This window comes from Bombina bombina, chromosome 3, assembly GCF_027579735.1.
Source record: "Bombina bombina isolate aBomBom1 chromosome 3, aBomBom1.pri, whole genome shotgun sequence".
Classification (NCBI taxonomy): Eukaryota; Metazoa; Chordata; class Amphibia; order Anura; family Bombinatoridae; genus Bombina; species Bombina bombina.
This window is the reverse complement of record NC_069501.1, coordinates 49,030,815-49,050,605: the sequence shown is the minus strand read 5'-3', so window position 1 is coordinate 49,050,605 and position 19,791 is coordinate 49,030,815. Positions and strand designations below refer to the sequence as shown.

At 39.0% G+C, this 19,791-nt stretch overlaps 1 protein-coding gene across 1 annotated transcript in view; it reads right to left on the bottom strand.

The window, feature by feature from the left end:
• ZDHHC23 (zinc finger DHHC-type palmitoyltransferase 23) overlaps positions 1-19,791 on the bottom strand; it is a 76,145-nt gene that overhangs the window by 10,435 nt on the left and 45,919 nt on the right. Inside the window, exons 2-4 of the mRNA XM_053705838.1 lie at positions 18,938-19,192; positions 11,269-11,922; positions 9,359-9,526 (exon numbers count right to left, since the gene is read on the bottom strand). Coding sequence (XP_053561813.1) covers positions 9,359-9,526; positions 11,269-11,922; positions 18,938-19,089 — 974 coding nt within the window. The 5' untranslated portion in view covers positions 19,090-19,192. The remainder of the gene's footprint in view (positions 1-9,358; positions 9,527-11,268; positions 11,923-18,937; positions 19,193-19,791) is intronic.

The window sequence follows — 19,791 nt, the reverse complement described above, 5'->3', positions numbered from 1 at the left end:
ATAGACCCAGTGGGAGAGAAATAAAAAAGAGAGGGAGAATGAGCGGGGTAAAGAGAGAGGGAAACATAGACGCAGGGGGAGAGAGAGAAATAAGAGAGGAGAAAGAGTGAGAGGATGAGTGGGGGGGGAGAAAGGAGAGAGAAAGAAAAGCATAGACCCCGGGGAAGAGGAGAAGAGAATGAGCGCATAGCTGTGAGCACTTACCTATACTCTCTGTACACCCCTGGGCAGTATAAATAGCTGTGAACACTTACCTATAGTCTCTGTACACCCCTGGGTAGTATAAATAGCTGTGAGCACCTACCTATACTCTCTGTACACCCCTGGGCAGTATAAATAGCTGTGAGCACTTACCTATAGTCTCTGTACACCCATGGGCAGTATAAATAGCTGTGAGCACTTACCTATAGTCTCTGTACACCCCTGGGTAGTATAAAGAGCTGTGAGCACTTACCTATACTCTCTGTACACCCCTGGGCAGTATAAATAGCTGTGAACACTTACCTATAGTCTGTACACCCATGGGCAGTATAAATAGCTGTGAGCACTTACCTATACTAAGTGTTAGTAGGGAAGATTATCCAACAGTGCTAACTAATATGGACCTATAGCTCCTAATACCAATGGGTCCCTAGTTACCCATTAGAAAAATGCATTCCACGCCCACAAACTACAAATGTTAAAGATGTCTTTGGAAGAAAAGTTAGATGTAAAGCATGTAAGAGAGGTTTAAAGACCAAAAGCTTTCATTCACATAATTCGAGGACGGAACATCAAATCAAAGACTTGATAAGATGCACAAGTAAGGGAGTTGTCTACATAGTCCAATGTAGTTGTGGACTACAATATGTAGGACAAACCACTAGGTATTTACGAGACAGAATTCATGAACACATCCTACAAATAGAACATGGTAACACAGAAACATCCATGTATAGACACTTCACCATACACCATAAAAGTAACCTGAAGGATTTGAGTTACAATGGGATACAGCTAGTGAAGCAAAATTGGAGGGGGGGAGACTATGACAAGAAATTACTAATTTCTGAATCCAAATGGATCTTTGAATTAGATTGCCTTCACCTTAAGGGTCTCAACAATAAAGAAGATCTGTCACACCTGCTCAATATTAAATAAATAAAAATAAAAACATTGACCCAGACCCCAGTAAGTCCCTATTGGAAACATGGATACATTGTATTAGAACAACCCCTATCAAGATTGATTGTAGACAAATTTTTAAATATAGATCATATCAACCCAGATAGAACCCCAATCTGATTTAGTATAGGGGACCACTCCGACTTTGGTAGTATTTGAGTACTAGTTCTTATATATCACACTTATTCTCCGTCCAGTTTGGGTAGACATTAAAGGTGGATTAGTTTTGATCTTGAATAGTTTTTATCCTTAATTTATAACCGTTTTTTCTGAATTTGGGCAGTATTTGTAACCTAAACCCCAAATTAGTCCACCTCTGTCTAAAAAAAATCTGGAACTTATCTATAAACGTACCCATGGGCCTCTAACCCTTATTTTAGACTGTCACTTAATAGACCATTTTCTGGAGGATAATCTCTATAGTGAGAAAATATATATCAGTCTGAAATTTCTGGATCTTATATTTACAATTTTAAAGAATTCATTGAATATGGTAACTTTATTTATGTAATGATTCACTACCTTTTATTATGCCCCTATTTTATTATGTTCCCCCATTGTTGAAATGTCTAGTAAAATTTCCCCTTTTTAATTTTATTACATCGGTAATATGATCCTCTAATGTAACATTTAATGCCACTTTTATGACTGTCAAAACATTTTGATCTTTTATTGTATTAATTAATGTTACCCAATATTTTTACCCATGAATATGTCTCCTATTTAATTTTGGTGGAGACATCCTGAACATGTGAGATGGTTATCCAAAATAACATACAGTTATTTTTCCCACTATAATAATGGGTAATACGCCAAACCGGAAGCTAATAAACAACTTCCGGTTTCACAGTCTGATAGGACTTCTGGTTACGAGGAGAACCGAAAGTAAACAAAGCCTTGATCCAGTTGGTAATAGATATGTACACTCCCAAGAAATGGCGGCTGTAGTGAACAGGAAGGCCAAATAGGATCAAGTCTTGAACTTCATAAAAGATGGTAAATACTTCAAAACCGGAGGTAGTTATTATAAGCGACTTCCGGTTTTGCGGCTAAAAAGAACTTCCGGTTTCAGGCAAAACCGAAACTAAATAAAGCCCCTTATATGGATGTGAGTTAGACACAATAATAAAATATAAGTGATCACACAAAATGTTAGTCCACATAAAAGGGGCAAACAATTAATAACATTTGTGAAGAAAAAAAAGTAATATAGATGGATTTTAAAAATAAAAGAGCACATCCGGTTTTTAAACAATTCCGGGTGAAAGGTTAAATTTTGGCGCAATTTTCGGCCGTTTTTGACGCCAATAGCCCATTTATAAGAACACACCAAACATCACCATATTTAGTCTTGAGAAAGGCCCCACAAGTGGGCCGAAACGCGTTGGCTTATATGGTGAGATACTTTTCATTGTTTTAATTTATCATATGCAATACTACTCTATGTTGTATATCTTTTCTTTCACAGGTTTTTAGGATATTACCATTATTTTTATTTTTTATTGACTTTATACCGATTCCCCTCAAGGATTGTTTGATTACCCACAAGGTTTTGCACCATTTCTTAAGTTTGTAAGCACTATACCACGATAGTGGATTTGTGACTACTTCACTTTTTTCAAAATATATTTTTTAATTAATTTTTTGGAATTGTATCTTTTTTTTGGATTTGTACTTTTGATTTTTCACCTTCAACTTTTGATTTTTCACCTTCAATTTTTTCACAATTTGAACTAGGAGTTGCTTCACGTCTCACTGGATATTTACACCACTTTATCATTTGACTGTTTGTTTGGGACCAAAATGGACTAACGGATATTGACAATATTCATACCCACACAATACATTTGATTCAAATTTGTTTTGAATTTTCTATTTTATTTTATAATATTTTTATTGTATCCATTGTTCTATCTATTGAAATTTTTTTAAGAAATTCCTGATGATCTACTAATTACTAGAAATCAGGACTTGGAGTGTTCTCATGTAACACTACCTTGTATCTAAGAGTCCAACCACTTTTAGTTATTATCAAGATATCTGTTGTAGTTCTCTAGATAACTTTTAGCATTTTATTGTCATTTTATGTGTACATGTTACATGGATCCATGTCTTTCGTATCTATCATGTCTAATGTCTAATTTTTAATTCCATATGTGATTTGAATTTAATATATGTGTAATAAATTTGTATAGACACAATCCTCAGGCAATCCAACCTGTCATTAGGTTTCCATCGACATTATAACTTCTTTAGAATAATCATTACTGGACCCTAGTGACGTTCGAGTTTAACTCAAACCTGACCCAGCCTCCCTTGGCGCTCCTACCAAAACCTTTTTATCTTAGCACTTACCTATACTCTCTGTACACCCCTGGGCAGTATAAATAGCTGTGAACACTTACCTATAGTCTCTGTACACCCATGGGCACTATAAATAGCTGTGAGCACCTACCTATACTCTCTGTACACCCCTGGGCAGTATAAATAGCTGTGAGCACTTACCTATAGTCTCTGTACACCCATGGGCACTATAAATAGCTGTGAGCACCTACCTATACTCTCTGTACACCCCTGGGCAGTATAAATAGCTGTGAGCACTTACCTATAGTCTCTGTACACCCCTGGGCAGTATAAATAGCCGTGAGCACCTACCTATACTCTCTGTACACCCCTGGGCAGTATAAATAGCTGTGAGCACTTACCTATAGTCTCTGTACACCCATGGGCAGTATAAATAGATGTGAACACTTAACTATACTCTCTGTACAGTATAAATAGCCACGAGCACCTACCTATACTCTCTGTTCACCCCTGGGTAATATATATAGTTGTGAGCACTTACCTATAGTCTTTGTACACCCCTGGGCAGTATAAATAGCTGTGAACACTTACCTATACTCTCTGTACAGTATAAATAGCCGTGAGCACCTACCTATACTCTCTGTACACCCCTGGGTAATATAAATAGCTGTGAGCACTTACCTATAGTCTCTGTACACCCCTGGGCAGTATAAATAGCTGTGAGCACTTATCTATAGTCTATGTACACCCCTGGGCAGTATAAATAGCTGTGAGCACTTACCTATACTCTCTGTACACCCCTGGGCAGTATAAATAGCTGTGAGCACTTACCTATACTCTCTGTACACCCCTGGGTAATATAAATAGCTGTGAGCACCTACCTATACTCTCTGTACACCCCTGGGTAATATAAATAGCTGTGAGCACTAACCTATAGTCTGTACACCCATGGGCACTATAAATAGCTGTGAGCACTTACCTATAGTCTCTGTACACCCCTGGGCAGTATAAATAGCTGTGAGCACTTACCTATAGTCTCTGTACACCCATGGGCACTATAAATAGCTGTGAGCACTTACCTATACTCTCTGTACACCCCTGGGTAGTATAAATAGCTGTGAGCACTTACCTATAGTCTCTGTACACCCATGGGCACTATAAATAGCTGTGAGCACTTACCTATACTCTCTGTACACCCCTGGGTAGTATAAATAGCTGTGAGCACTTATGTATACTCTCTGTACACCCCTGGGTAATATAAATAGCTGTGAGCACCTACCTATACTCTCTGTACACCCCTGGGCAGTATAAATAGCTGTGAGCACTTACCTATAGTCTCTGTACACCCATGGGCACTATAAATAGCTGTGAGCACTTATGTATACTCTCTGTACACCCCTGGGCAGTATAAATAGCTGTGAGCACTTACCTATAGTCTGTACACCCATGGGCAGTATAAATAGCTGTGAGCACTTACCTATAGTCTCTGTACACCCCTGGACAGTATAAATAGCTGTGAGCACTTACCTATAGTCTCTGTACACCCCTGGGCAGTATAAATAGTTGTGAGCACTTACCTATACTCTCTGTACAGTATAAATAGCCGCGAGCACCTACCTATACTCTCTGTTCACCCCTGGGTAATATAAATAGTTGTGAGCACTTACCTATACTCTCTGTACACCCCTGGGCAGTATAAATAGCTGTGAGCACTTACCTATACTCTCTGTACACCTCTGGGTAATATAAATAGTTGTGAGCACTTACCTATACTCTCTGTACACCCCTGGGCAGTATAAATAGCTGTTAGCACTTACCTATACTCTCTGTACACCCCTGGGCAGTATAAATAGTTGTGAGCACTTACCTATACTCTCTGGACACCCCTGGGCAGTATAAATAGCTGTTAGCACTTACCTATACTCTCTGTACACCCCTGGGCAGTATAAATAGCTGTTAGCACTTACCTATACTCTCTGTACACCCCTGGGCAGTATAAATAGTTGTGAGCACTTACCTATACTCTCTGTACACCCCTGGGCAGTATAAATAGTTGTGAGCACTTACCTATACTCTCTGTACACCCCTGAGCAGTATAAATAGCTGTGAGCACTTACCTATACTCTCTGTACACCCCTGGGTAATATAAATAGCTGTGAGCACTTACCTATACTCTCTGTACACCCCTGAGCAGTATAAATAGCTGTTAGCACTTACCTATACTCTCTGTACACCCCTGGGTAATATAAATAGCTGTGAGCACTTACCTATACTCTCTGTACACCCCTGGGCAGTATAAATAGTTGTTAGCACTTACCCCTACTCTCTGTACACCCTGGGCAGTATAAATAGTTGTGAGCACTTACCTATACTCTCTGTACACCCCTGGGCAGTATAAATAGTTGTGAACACTTACCTATACTCTCTGTACAGTATAAATAGTTGTTAGCACTTACCCCTACTCTCTGTACACCCTGGGCAGTATAAATAGTTGTGAGCACTTACCTATACTCTCTGTACACCCCTGGGTAATATAAATAGCTGTGAGCACTTACCTATACTCTCTGTACACCCCTGGGCAGTATAAATAGTTGTTAGCACTTACCCCTACTCTCTGTACACCCTGGGCAGTATAAATAGCTGTGAGCACTTACCTATAGTCTCTGTACACCCATGGGCAGTATAAATAGATGTGAACACTTAACTATACTCTCTGTACAGTATAAATAGCCGCGAGCACCTACCTATACTCTCTGTTCACCCCTGGGTAATATATATAGTTGTGAGCACTTACCTATAGTCTTTGTACACCCCTGGGCAGTATAAATAGCTGTGAACACTTACCTATACTCTCTGTACAGTATAAATAGCCGTGAGCACCTACCTATACTCTCTGTACACCCCTGGGTAATATAAATAGCTGTGAGCACTTACCTATAGTCTCTGTACACCCCTGGGCAGTATAAATAGCTGTGAGCACTTATCTATAGTCTATGTACACCCCTGGGCAGTATAAATAGCTGTGAGCACTTACCTATACTCTCTGTACACCCCTGGGCAGTATAAATAGCTGTGAGCACTTACCTATACTCTCTGTACACCCCTGGGTAATATAAATAGCTGTGAGCACCTACCTATACTCTCTGTACACCCCTGGGTAATATAAATAGCTGTGAGCACTAACCTATAGTCTGTACACCCATGGGCACTATAAATAGCTGTGAGCACTTACCTATAGTCTCTGTACACCCCTGGGCAGTATAAATAGCTGTGAGCACTTACCTATAGTCTCTGTACACCCATGGGCACTATAAATAGCTGTGAGCACTTACCTATACTCTCTGTACACCCCTGGGTAGTATAAATAGCTGTGAGCACTTACCTATAGTCTCTGTACACCCATGGGCACTATAAATAGCTGTGAGCACTTACCTATACTCTCTGTACACCCCTGGGTAGTATAAATAGCTGTGAGCACTTATGTATACTCTCTGTACACCCCTGGGTAATATAAATAGCTGTGAGCACCTACCTATACTCTCTGTACACCCCTGGGCAGTATAAATAGCTGTGAGCACTTACCTATAGTCTCTGTACACCCATGGGCACTATAAATAGCTGTGAGCACTTATGTATACTCTCTGTACACCCCTGGGCAGTATAAATAGCTGTGAGCACTTACCTATAGTCTGTACACCCATGGGCAGTATAAATAGCTGTGAGCACTTACCTATAGTCTCTGTACACCCCTGGACAGTATAAATAGCTGTGAGCACTTACCTATAGTCTCTGTACACCCCTGGGCAGTATAAATAGTTGTGAGCACTTACCTATACTCTCTGTACAGTATAAATAGCCGCGAGCACCTACCTATACTCTCTGTTCACCCCTGGGTAATATAAATAGTTGTGAGCACTTACCTATACTCTCTGTACACCCCTGGGCAGTATAAATAGCTGTGAGCACTTACCTATACTCTCTGTACACCTCTGGGTAATATAAATAGTTGTGAGCACTTACCTATACTCTCTGTACACCCCTGGGCAGTATAAATAGCTGTTAGCACTTACCTATACTCTCTGTACACCCCTGGGCAGTATAAATAGTTGTGAGCACTTACCTATACTCTCTGGACACCCCTGGGCAGTATAAATAGCTGTTAGCACTTACCTATACTCTCTGTACACCCCTGGGCAGTATAAATAGCTGTTAGCACTTACCTATACTCTCTGTACACCCCTGGGCAGTATAAATAGTTGTGAGCACTTACCTATACTCTCTGTACACCCCTGGGCAGTATAAATAGTTGTGAGCACTTACCTATACTCTCTGTACACCCCTGAGCAGTATAAATAGCTGTGAGCACTTACCTATACTCTCTGTACACCCCTGGGTAATATAAATAGCTGTGAGCACTTACCTATACTCTCTGTACACCCCTGAGCAGTATAAATAGCTGTTAGCACTTACCTATACTCTCTGTACACCCCTGGGTAATATAAATAGCTGTGAGCACTTACCTATACTCTCTGTACACCCCTGGGCAGTATAAATAGTTGTTAGCACTTACCCCTACTCTCTGTACACCCTGGGCAGTATAAATAGTTGTGAGCACTTACCTATACTCTCTGTACACCCCTGGGCAGTATAAATAGTTGTGAACACTTACCTATACTCTCTGTACAGTATAAATAGTTGTTAGCACTTACCCCTACTCTCTGTACACCCTGGGCAGTATAAATAGTTGTGAGCACTTACCTATACTCTCTGTACACCCCTGGGTAATATAAATAGCTGTGAGCACTTACCTATACTCTCTGTACACCCCTGGGCAGTATAAATAGTTGTTAGCACTTACCCCTACTCTCTGTACACCCTGGGCAGTATAAATAGTTGTGAGCACTTACCCCTACTCTCTGTACACCCTGGGCAGTATAAATAGTTGTGAGCACTAACCTATAGTCTGTACACCCCTGGGCAGTATAAATAGCTGTGAGCACTTACCTATACTCTCTGTACACCCCTGGGCAGTATAAATAGCTGTGAGCACTTACCTATACTCTCTGTACACCCCTGAGTAATATAAATAGTTGTGAGCACTAACCTATAGTCTGTACACCCCTGGGCAGTATAAATAGTTGTGAACACTTACCTATACTCTCTGTACACCCCTGAGTAATATAAATAGTTGTGAGCACTAACCTATAGTCTGTACACCCCTGGGCAGTATAAATAGCTGTGAGCACTTACCTATACTCTCTGTACACCCCTGGGCAGTATAAATAGTTGTGAGCACTAACCTATAGTCTGTACACCCCTGGGCAGTATAAATAGCTGTGAGCACTTACCTATACTCTCTGTACACCCCTGGGCAGTATAAATAGTTGTGAGCACTTACCTATACTCTCTGTACACCCCTGAGTAATATAAATAGTTGTGAGCACTAACCTATAGTCTGTACACCCCTGAGTAATATAAATAGTTGTGAGCACTAACCTATAGTCTGTACACCCCTGAGTAATATAAATAGTTGTGAGCACTAACCTATAGTCTGTACACCCCTGGGCAGTATAAATAGCTGTGAGCACTTACCTATACTCTCTGTACACCCCTGGGCAGTATAAATAGCTGTGAGCACTTACCTATACTCTCTGTACACCCCTGGGCAGTATAAATAGTTGTGAGCACTTACCTATACTCTCTGTACACCCCTGAGTAATATAAATAGTTGTGAGCACTAACCTATAGTCTGTACACCCCTGAGTAATATAAATAGTTGTGAGCACTTACCTATACTCCCTGTACACCCCTGGGCAGTATAAATAGCTGTGAGCACTTACCTATACTCTCTGTACACCCCTTGGCAGTATAAATAGCTGTGAGCACTTACCTATACTCTCTGTACACCCCTGGGCAGTATAGCAGAGCAGTGACAACATTCTGCCCCCTACAGACTGTGCCCAGGGTCATTACAATGCCGTACGTAGATGTGAGCAGGAAACATGAGAGCGCCAGGATAAAGGATTTGTGATTCTGAGCTCCTATACAGTTGTTAATCCTGCACAGGCGAAACAAAGAGCACAAGATCATCAGTTACAGGAGTGTATTAAAGGGACACACACAATCACATTGTATAGTATTGCATTTAAAGGTGAACTCAATTAAGAAATGAAATGCAAAGAGAATAATCCAAACAGTTTGCGTTTCCCTTTAGTCTGGTTTTATAAATAATATAGCATTTATTTTATGGTGGCAATATTACAAAAACCTGCACCTTATTTAAAAGATCAATGGTTCTTACATTAGGGGTTATTTAATTGTGCTACAATCCCCATCATTGTTCCCAACTGTCCCCCGTAGTATCTTAATGTACAACGTATACCAGGGCTTTAAATGATAGATAGCATCAAGGAATTATTACATAATATAAAGGGGAAAAGTATCTCTAATCAAAGCTACACAAATGAATTGGGGCAGCAGAGAAGACAACGTATTTACCTACAGACTGTACCTAGTTATTCTGGGTACGTCGGTCACTGGGGTAAAAACATTCTGCAGAGCTCCTCAGTAACTATCCATCTCCTGATTGGCTCACTGGCTACTTAAGAGCAGCAATGCATTGTGGTTCCTGTGCAGACGTTAAAGGGACATTACACTGCTGGGCACAACTACAGTAGCAGGTTCATTACTCACAATTCTCTTATTCCTTCACAAGCACTGGTTAGTGAAGCTCTGTATCTTCATACTGGGCTTTACCATCTTGAAGATTAAAGGGCCATGATACCCAAATGTTGAAACACTTGAAAGTGATGCAGCATAGCTGTAAAAAGCGGACTAGAAAATATCTCCTGAACATCTCTATGTAAAAAAGAAAGATATTTTACCTCAAAATTTCCTCAGTAGCCACCTCCCATTGTAAAGGATTTCTAAGCAGCAAATCAGTATGTCTGTCCCGGGACAGCTAAGGGAGTGAGCTTCGTGCACACTCATCTTATTTCCCTATTCAGTTTAAGGAACTTTACTATAAAATCTCATGAGGTCACAGTAAAAGAGTTCATGACCTCAGCACTTCTGATTGGCTGCTGTTCAATTCTTCGTTTTTTTTTTTTGGTTTTTTTACCTGCAGCTGAGTATAACTTTTTACACAGAACTTACTCTGCTGAGCTGAGGAGATTGTGAGGTAAAATATCTTCCTTTTTTACATAGAGATGCTCAGGTGATATTTTCCTGTCAGCTTTTTACAGTTATACTGCATCAGTTTCAAGTGATTTAGCATTTAAAGGACATGAAGCTCAGAAACTTTCTTTGATGATTCAGATAGATTGTGAAATTTTATAAAACTTTCCAATTTGCTTCTGTAATCATATCTGCTTCGCTCTATTGGTATCCTTTGTCGAAAAATATACCCAATTATGCTCAGGATCACCAATGCACTACTGGGAGCTAGCTGCTAATTGGTGGCTGCACATATATGTCTCTTCATTGGTTCACCTGTGTTCAGCTACCTCCCAGTAGTGCATTGCTGCTCCTAAGCCTATTTTTTTTTTATTGCATGATTTATCTGAATCATGAATGATAAAAATTGGGTTTCGTATCTCTAGGTGTTTTATCACCTGTGACATCTGCTAAAGTGTGTAAAAGAAAATAAATACAAAAATGTAAAGGCCCCTGTCTCTGTTCAGTGAGATAAACTAAAGTGCAAGGTACAGCTGTCCAAAAGGCAGCAGCATCACTGATCTGTGAATGTGCAAGAATACATGAATTTCAAGATGGCGGCAATAGCCCCACGCTACCACTTACCATACACAGTGATGATCCAGCCGCTGGACACAGGCACCACAGATCCGGCAGTGACCACTGCGTGGAGGCCTGACCACCTGGCAAATCTTGCAACAGTTTTTCTCGAGGCTGATGCAGCCCTTCTCCCCATTAAGCCTGCAGACCCCTCCATGAGTGGCCCTTACACCATCAGTCCATGCTCCATTTGCTGATGCACAGGCGCCCTCAGATTTCATCTTTGTGCTTTTGGTGAGGTAGCCGGGATTCTGCTTTGCTTTAGCTAAAAACAGAAGGGTCATCAGCAGCCCACAAGAGATGGCTATGAAATGACCCCATCCTATGTGGCCCCTAGGAAGCACTTCCTGCACAAAGACATAATACATGTACCCTAGGGAGAATAGCGCCAAGCTCAGGAACAACAGGGTTTTCCCCTTACGCCTATGGGTCAGTTGGTAATACCAAACCACCAGCACTGGCAGAGAGGTCAGAATAACCACAGCCAGCAGCGCATGGAGAGCAGCAATGTGCAGGGATATAGGGAGTAGGATGAGTGGGGGTATAACGCTCACATCCACCTTCTTAGCACCACGGATCCAGGGCACACGGAGACGGTCTGACAAGGTCTCTATCGCTCTTGCGAAGACCTCCGGCTGAATGGCTTTACAAGTAATCCATCTGTTCAGGAGAAAACACAGCATAAACAGAACAGTAATGAATGGCAGTGCTTTGTCTTTGCTGTGTGTGAAAGAGGAACATCTATTAGACTTGCTGTGTTTATTAGAACTATGTTTTGTTTGCAGCCGCTTGTGAGTGATCAGTTGACTTCTGCAGTTTTGTATTTGCTGATAGTACGAACAACTTTAATGTCCCTTTAATCTCAAAATCTAATTGACAATAAAATGTACCGTTATACATAGTAGAAAACATTTGTAATGTACTTTTATCATTTATTTTTCTACCACACATGCAACCATATACAGAAGCACACGCTGCTTACAGGGGGCAGCCGGCACCATTGCAGGTAAAATAAAGGTTGAAAACTGATGTTTGAATACTTTTCTGGGGTCATTGTGGCTGTTAACAATATTTTTTCTTTCTGCAATTTTTTTATTTTTTCAAATAAACATTTACTGTCCCTTTAAGCTCCTCCAACTGCAGCGGGCTGAGCCGGTCATTAGCAGGACACTACCAGTGATCGCTATGTGCTTATGGTCACCACCTGTGTAGCAATTCCCTGCAGCTCCTGAACAGCCTTGTTGCTCAGCACAAGCCTATAGCAATGCAGCTGGTGCAGAGTCACTTATTGGCAATGGGGCAGGTGGCACCTACAAATGCCAACTGGCAGCAACTTCGTCTCCGCTGGCAGCCAAAGCAAATACCTACAAATATGAACACTGTATTTACAAATACAACAGCCACATGCGGAGAAGCTACAGGGGTGTTGCTAGGTTCTGGGGCTACACAAAAACACAAAAGTTAATTATTACAACAATGATAAAATATTTTTAAGACACAGGACACAATTTATCAAACAAATACAGGAGGAATTGAGGCCCCTATTCCTTTGAGAACCTATTTAGGACTCAGCCAGGAGTGCTTAGAAACATTTTCTATAATTACACAGCTGTCATCAAGGATGTCACCCTAATGGTTATATTGTGGTGACCATAATATCACAGCTTTGAAAGAACACTGTACTGTAAAACTGGTTTATGCTTAATGTTACCAATGACTTATTACCATTGTATTCAAAGCCGTTGCAGGAAAACCATTTCAAATACGCTGAGCTGTCTCACCCCCCTGAAAGGTTTTCTGTACTGCAGTATTCATACTTTCCATATAGGTGGCAGTGTCAATATGCAAAAAACTGAAAATACTCCAGCAACTAAAATCTATTATTAGTAACTCATTAAGGGAGGGAAATATACATTACAATGTATATCGCTTATTTACCCAGAGAGGGCTACTATGAATTGGTTAGCAAAGGGTTAACCATATCCCTAGCTGAAAAAACACAAATGTCACCTTACATCAAGAACACAAACTGTGACATTTTCATGTGGGGACTTCATAAGTGTAACAATCTCAGTCTGTGACAGTCCAGCAACAAGACTGCAGAGTGACTTATACATGAAGGAATCTTTGCTGTGACACATGAGAACGTATAATTGTGAAATGTGCTCTGACCTACAGGCGATGTCACTGTCACATGTTGAAAAATTACAAGCCTGAGGGTGCATCTATAAAGCTGATACATTTAAAGGGACAGTCTAGTCCAAAATAAACTTTCATGATTCAGATAGAGTGTGTAATTTTAAACAACTTTTCAATTTACTTTTATCACCAATTTTGCTTTGTTCTCTTAGTTGAAAGCTAAACCTTAGTAGGCTCACATGCTAATTTCTTAGCCCTTGAAGGCTGCCTCTGAAGTGAATGCATTTTGACAGTTTTTCACCACTAGAGGGCATTAGTTCATCTGTGTCATATAGATAACATTGGCTAAAATGCAAGTCTGTCAAAAGAATTGAAATAAGAGGGCAGTTTGCAGAGGTAATCACAGAGGTAAAAGTATATTAATATAACTGTGTTGGTTATGCAAATCTGGGGAATGGTTAATAAAGGGATTATCTATCTGCTATACTGTATTCACCTCTGCCATAACCTTGTACTATGGGTCTATATCTTTCTTCTCACCAGAGAACACATTTAACATATTTAGTATTTGTTAGCAGCTATCAATTTACTGTGATGTTCTGCTAGGACCGGTTTCAGCTAATCACAGTAACTTAATCTTTCCTTCCTCTTGTTAAATTCTCCGGCTTCTTTAGGAGTCTGATGACCGGGCTTCCAATTTTAGAACTGCTTTTCCTATGTTGCTGAGAATAAAAAAAAATGTAAATATATTTTCAGCACTCTTTTTAAAAATAGATACACAGCTCTAAAGTTAAAGTGAACAAAGTAACAATTTATTGGCATAGGCAATTGAATATTTTCAGAGCAAAGGAAGTACAAATAAATAATATAAACGCACTGTATAGGCTAACCAATATGTAGATACAAAACCATTCGCTAAAATTAGCCAAATCAATAATGTGAACAATATACAATGTTCCTGACCGGCCAGGGTGAACCAAGGTATCTATTAAGACTATATATATATGCAAAAACATAATACGTTCGATATTACACACTGCTTGAAGTTTCTATGTAGTGGCCCTTTTTAATGGACCAGTCAACACATTAGATTTGCATAATCAACAAATGCAAGATAACAAGACAATGCAATAGCACTTAGTCTGAACTTCAAATGAGTAGTAGATTTTTGTATAACAATTTTTAAAGTTATGTATATTTCCACTCCCCTTGTACCATGTGATAGCAATCAGCCAATCACAAATGCATATACGTATAGTCTGTGAATTCTTGCACATGCTCAGTAGGAGCTGGTGACTCAAAAAGTGTAAATATAAAAGACTGTGAACATTTTTTTAATGGAAGTAAATTGGAAAGTTGTTTAAAATTACATGCTGTATCTGAATCATGAAAATTTAAATTTAACCTGAGTGTCCCTTTAAGCACGAAGTTCAAGGTGCCTATACTCACAGTAAATAAACTGCCTTTGGAGACGCCTATCGAGGCGAAATCTTCAGCATACATTCTGCAGCACAGCTCTAAGGAGAACATGGATTGCCTAAGAGGCTTTTTTTCTTTTGCATGAAAAACTGTATGGCATTGCTTTATATGTCCATTGGATTCTCCTACCAACTACGACAGCTCTCCCAGGCTTGAGCTTATTAACCATCTGTGCAAATTTATTGTTCCCTGAATGTATAACACTACTGCTTTGCCTAGAGTGTCTGATCACACAACTTAGATCCCATTTCTACCTGCCCAGGGTATACCTCTTAAACGTTTTTGGGGGTTCTGTGTGCAGCAGGGTGCAGTTGTTTGAATCGTCACTCTACCATATTCTTGCTACTAATTGCAATACTTCTACTATTTGCTTGGTACATCAATGTTGTTTCTTATATGTTACTTATGTACTTTGTATGTGTACATCTTGCCCTCATAAGAGTATATTTCTGATAACTTAGATCCCGTGTTGATAATCTGCCCAGGCCATACCTCCACAATTGAGGTTGAAGGTTCTGTGTGCAATTATATATATATATCTTAAATAGATACCTTGGTTCACCCTGGCCGGTCAGGAACATTGTATATGGTTCACATTATTGATTTAGCTAATTTTAGCGAATTATTTTGTATCTACATATTGGTTAGCCTATACAGTGCGTTTATATTATTTATTTGTACATCCTTTGCTCTGGGGGGTGCAGTGTGTCAAAATATTCAATTGCCTATGCCAATAAATTGTTACTTTGTTCACTTTAACTTTAGAGCTGTATATCTATTTTTAAAAAGAGTGCTGAAATCCCTGCCTTTATTGAAACACATATTTTCTTGTTTCTTCCTCTCTTAAGTAATTCTTGACATATTTTATAAAAGGGACTGCACCATTAACTTTATTGGCTTTTTCTCGGGTGTGTACATATGTGTTTACTTCACCTGTACAGCTCATATTTATAGAAATTGCTTCCCACTTTGTTTTTTGCTCGAATATATATATATATATATATATATATATATATATATATATATATATATATATATATATATATATATATAATATATAAATAAATATATAAATAAATAAATAAAAAGGCAGTGTATTTTTTATAATATATTTTATAATAAATCATTTTTTGCTATCCATAGCACAAACTAATTGCATAATTTCACATAAATGTATTTAAAGATAATTTTGTGCTTAAAATCAAAATTCATTAAAATTATGGTGGAGATAATGATTTTTATTTTTTTGGATTTTGCTCTGGAATGAGCTTTACCTAGCAGCAATCAAAAATCTAACTACTACTGATGAGTTCTAAGAAGAACGAAACAGCTGTCTAGTAGTGATTTTTCTATTTTCTGCATTCACCCTGTTAGGTAATTACCTTGTGTTAGCACAGTATTTGAAGCAAAAAGCTGAGATGTCTAATTTACTTATCTTACCCAGAATCCTCTTGTGTATTGCTAACAATGTATATGTAGTTTTCCTGGAAAGCAGGGATTCTTGCCTATATGTGCTAATTGCCTGTGCAATAATTTCTAATAGTTATAGCCATGTTTTATTGATTTTATATAGGAGTACATACAGGTATATAAGTCATGACAGAAACCCATTCAAATGATCATTTAAAGTGGGATTACCTATTTTTTAACTTTGTGCACAAATATATGTGATTGCAACATATTAACTTCTAAGCTATGTCTTTATTAGCAACAATACTTTTACTACATCATTACAGGAAGTAATTTGATTTGATGCTTATGCTTTTTTTTTTTTTTTCTTCCTCTAAGATGTGTGTTGTGTTTATGCTTAAGGGCAGGAGGAAGATATTGTTTTAATGACCAAGTAGGATCAGTGTGCAGTTTTTTTTAACCTTTCATACGTCTCTTCTGGTCACCAACAGTTCAAGGAGCTGAAACAGAGTGAAATGAAAGCAAACAACTCTCCCCTAGCCACATCGCATTCTGGGAATTATGGTTCCCACATGTGGCCTAGAAGGAAAAAAAAATGTAGGGTGGTCATTGTTATTGCAGCACAGTAAAATGATTAAATATTTTTAAAAATGATGCTTACACAAAGGATCAGTACTGTAATGCTTGAAATACATTGCTTATATTTATTAAAGGGACACTAAACCCAATTTTTTTCTTTCGTGATTCAGACAGAGCATGCAATTTTAAGCAACTTTCTAATTTACTCCTATTAATATTTCTTCGTTCTCTTGCTATCTTTTTTTAAAAAGCAGGAATGAGATGCATAGGAGCCGGCCCATTTTTGGTTAAGAACCTAGGTTATGCTTGCTCATTGGTAGGTAAATGTAAGCATCCAATAAGCAAGTGCTATCCATGGTGCCGAACCTAAAATGGGCTGCCTCCTATGCATCACATTCCTGCTTTTAAAATAAAGATAGCAAGAGAACGAAAAAAAATGATAATAGGAATAAAATAGAAAGTTGCTTAAAATGTCATGCTCTATCTGAATCATAAAATAAAAAAATTGCGTTCAGTGTCCCTTTAAGGTTAATGTCCATTTAAATAAATCATTAGATCAAGCAATGGTAACATCATGATTAGAGAATAATTTGTATGCAATAACATGCAGGTTGTATACGGGGTAAAGCCACACCTCACCAACATATATGGCTGAGTTTGATTGACACATGTGATTATCTTGTATCTAAGCTTCTGCAGACTGCCCACTTATCTCAGTGCACAGACTTACATTCTAGCCAATCAGTGCTTCCTCCTAAATAACTCCACAGGAGTGAGCACGTCATTTATATGGCACACGTGGACTAGCCCTGTCTAACTGTGAAAAACTGTCAAAATGCACTGAGATAAGAGGCGGTTTTCAACGGTTTAGAAATCTGTTTGAGCCTACCTAAGTTTAGCTTTAAAAAAGAATACCAAGAAAGCAAAGCAAATTTGATGATAAAAGTAAATTGTAAAGTTGTTTAAAATCGCACGACTAGACTAGACTGTCCCTTTAAGGGATACATATACATTTATGGCTATTAAACACAAATAATATATTTGTCTTCTGCCTGACTAGCCTGCATTCAGTTTCCTTGGAACTGTCTCTATTCCATGTCTCTAGTTATCTTGTTTCATGATTCCCAGCTGCCCGCCTCCTGGCCTCTCAGTAGCAAGCCTCCAACCTCCGGACCTACGGCAGCTAGCCGGCATTTTCTGGGCCCTCAGCTGCAAACTTGCATGTCCTCTCTACAGCAAACCTGCATCATATGGTCTTTCCACTGTTAGTCTATGTGTTTGTCTACAAGCATTCTCTACTAGTCACCCACCTTTATGCAAATCTATTTACTACGTACTGTATATACACACATTGGTCTGCTCTGTAAGATTTTATTTATAAAATATTTTACCAGGAAGGATACATTGAGATTTCTCTCGTTTTCAAGTATGTCCTGGGTAAGATTGCCCTTGGGCCTATCATCTAGCAGCTAATTTAAGTGACTTTTAGACTTTGGGCATGACCTTTGAACCCTGAACTTTTCTCTCATTACCTATGGTATGGCTCAAAGTAAGCATCACCTCTGCTTATGAAGGAGTTTTCTCAAATTGTCTGTCATCCTGGAGTCAGGTTTGGGCAACACCTGTGAAGGGCGTGATTTTTTTTTTTTATGGTGTGAGACTGGTGGGGACACCTTAAACAAGGTACCTGCGTATACACAGGCTTAGCAGCATAGAAATGAGATAGGAGATTCAGAACAACTGAGCAAGTAAAATATTTCCAGGAATTAACATCCATAAAATGACTTTTATATTTTCTACAGTAATTTTATTTTGGTGGGTATTTATAGTACTTTATTTACTTGCAGTAGAAATATATTGGTACCTACCTGGGCAGATAAGTATTTATCACATTTTACCAAAAAAACTGTCTGTTGTGTGTCTGAGATCAATACTGTTATATCGTTTTGCAGTAAAGGAGCGACTGAATACAATTGTACATAGTTTTTTTATTTTTGAATAAAAAAACAAAGTGGAGTTTTATGGCCAACAGTGACGTAGACGATATTGTTGTCTTTACTATACTAACCTGTCACAAGCTTGATCTACGTCTTCGCAGTCGCACAGACAGCCGACTATATGGCTCCTCTCTCCATTCTGATTTATGTACTCACAGCAGCAAAGAGATTCTTCACTCTCATCCCCAACCTGAGGCTTCTTTTTTAATTTCACTGGCTTCATCTTTAAGTCCTTTGCTATAGGAGGGGGATGTCAGCAATTTCTCGTGACGCTAAATTCCCAGCAGTCATTTTCCATTGCAAAGCACCCGACTCTCACATAGGATCTAGAAGGGAAAGTACATAAAAACAGATGTCAGGAGGAAAGATACTTGGGTATAAAGCAGAACAGAATAAACCTCAGTATAGGCATGAAATTAGCTGTCCTCACTGCTTCTTTGTCTGGTTTTTATGCAGAGTAGAAAACCAGCATAGGAAGTGAGGTTCTAACAGACAACTAGTCAGACTATATGTTTACTATTATGTACAGTTTTGATATCTGTATTATCATAATTGATATAAATCGATATAAGAAAGGTTCTAAAACACCCACCCCCTATCCCAAAAAAAAATGAGCAGATTCCTTTTGCCAATTCTAACCTGTGCGTCAGTCATTTGAACAAGTTTGGGCTGTGTGTATTCATCTTGAATATGTCTGGCTTGTGTAAAGTGACATATCCATTAAGAGTGAGCCTCTAGCCTTTCCTTGTCTGCTCTCTACACACATCATGTGCCATGCCTGGGAGTTACTGTGTACCTATCCTTGTGTGAGTGTGTGCCTATCTGACACAATATGCCATATCTGATCTGTGCCATGCCTGTGAGTTACTGTGTACCTGTCCTTGTGAGTGTGTGCCTATCTGACACAAGATGCCATATCTGATCT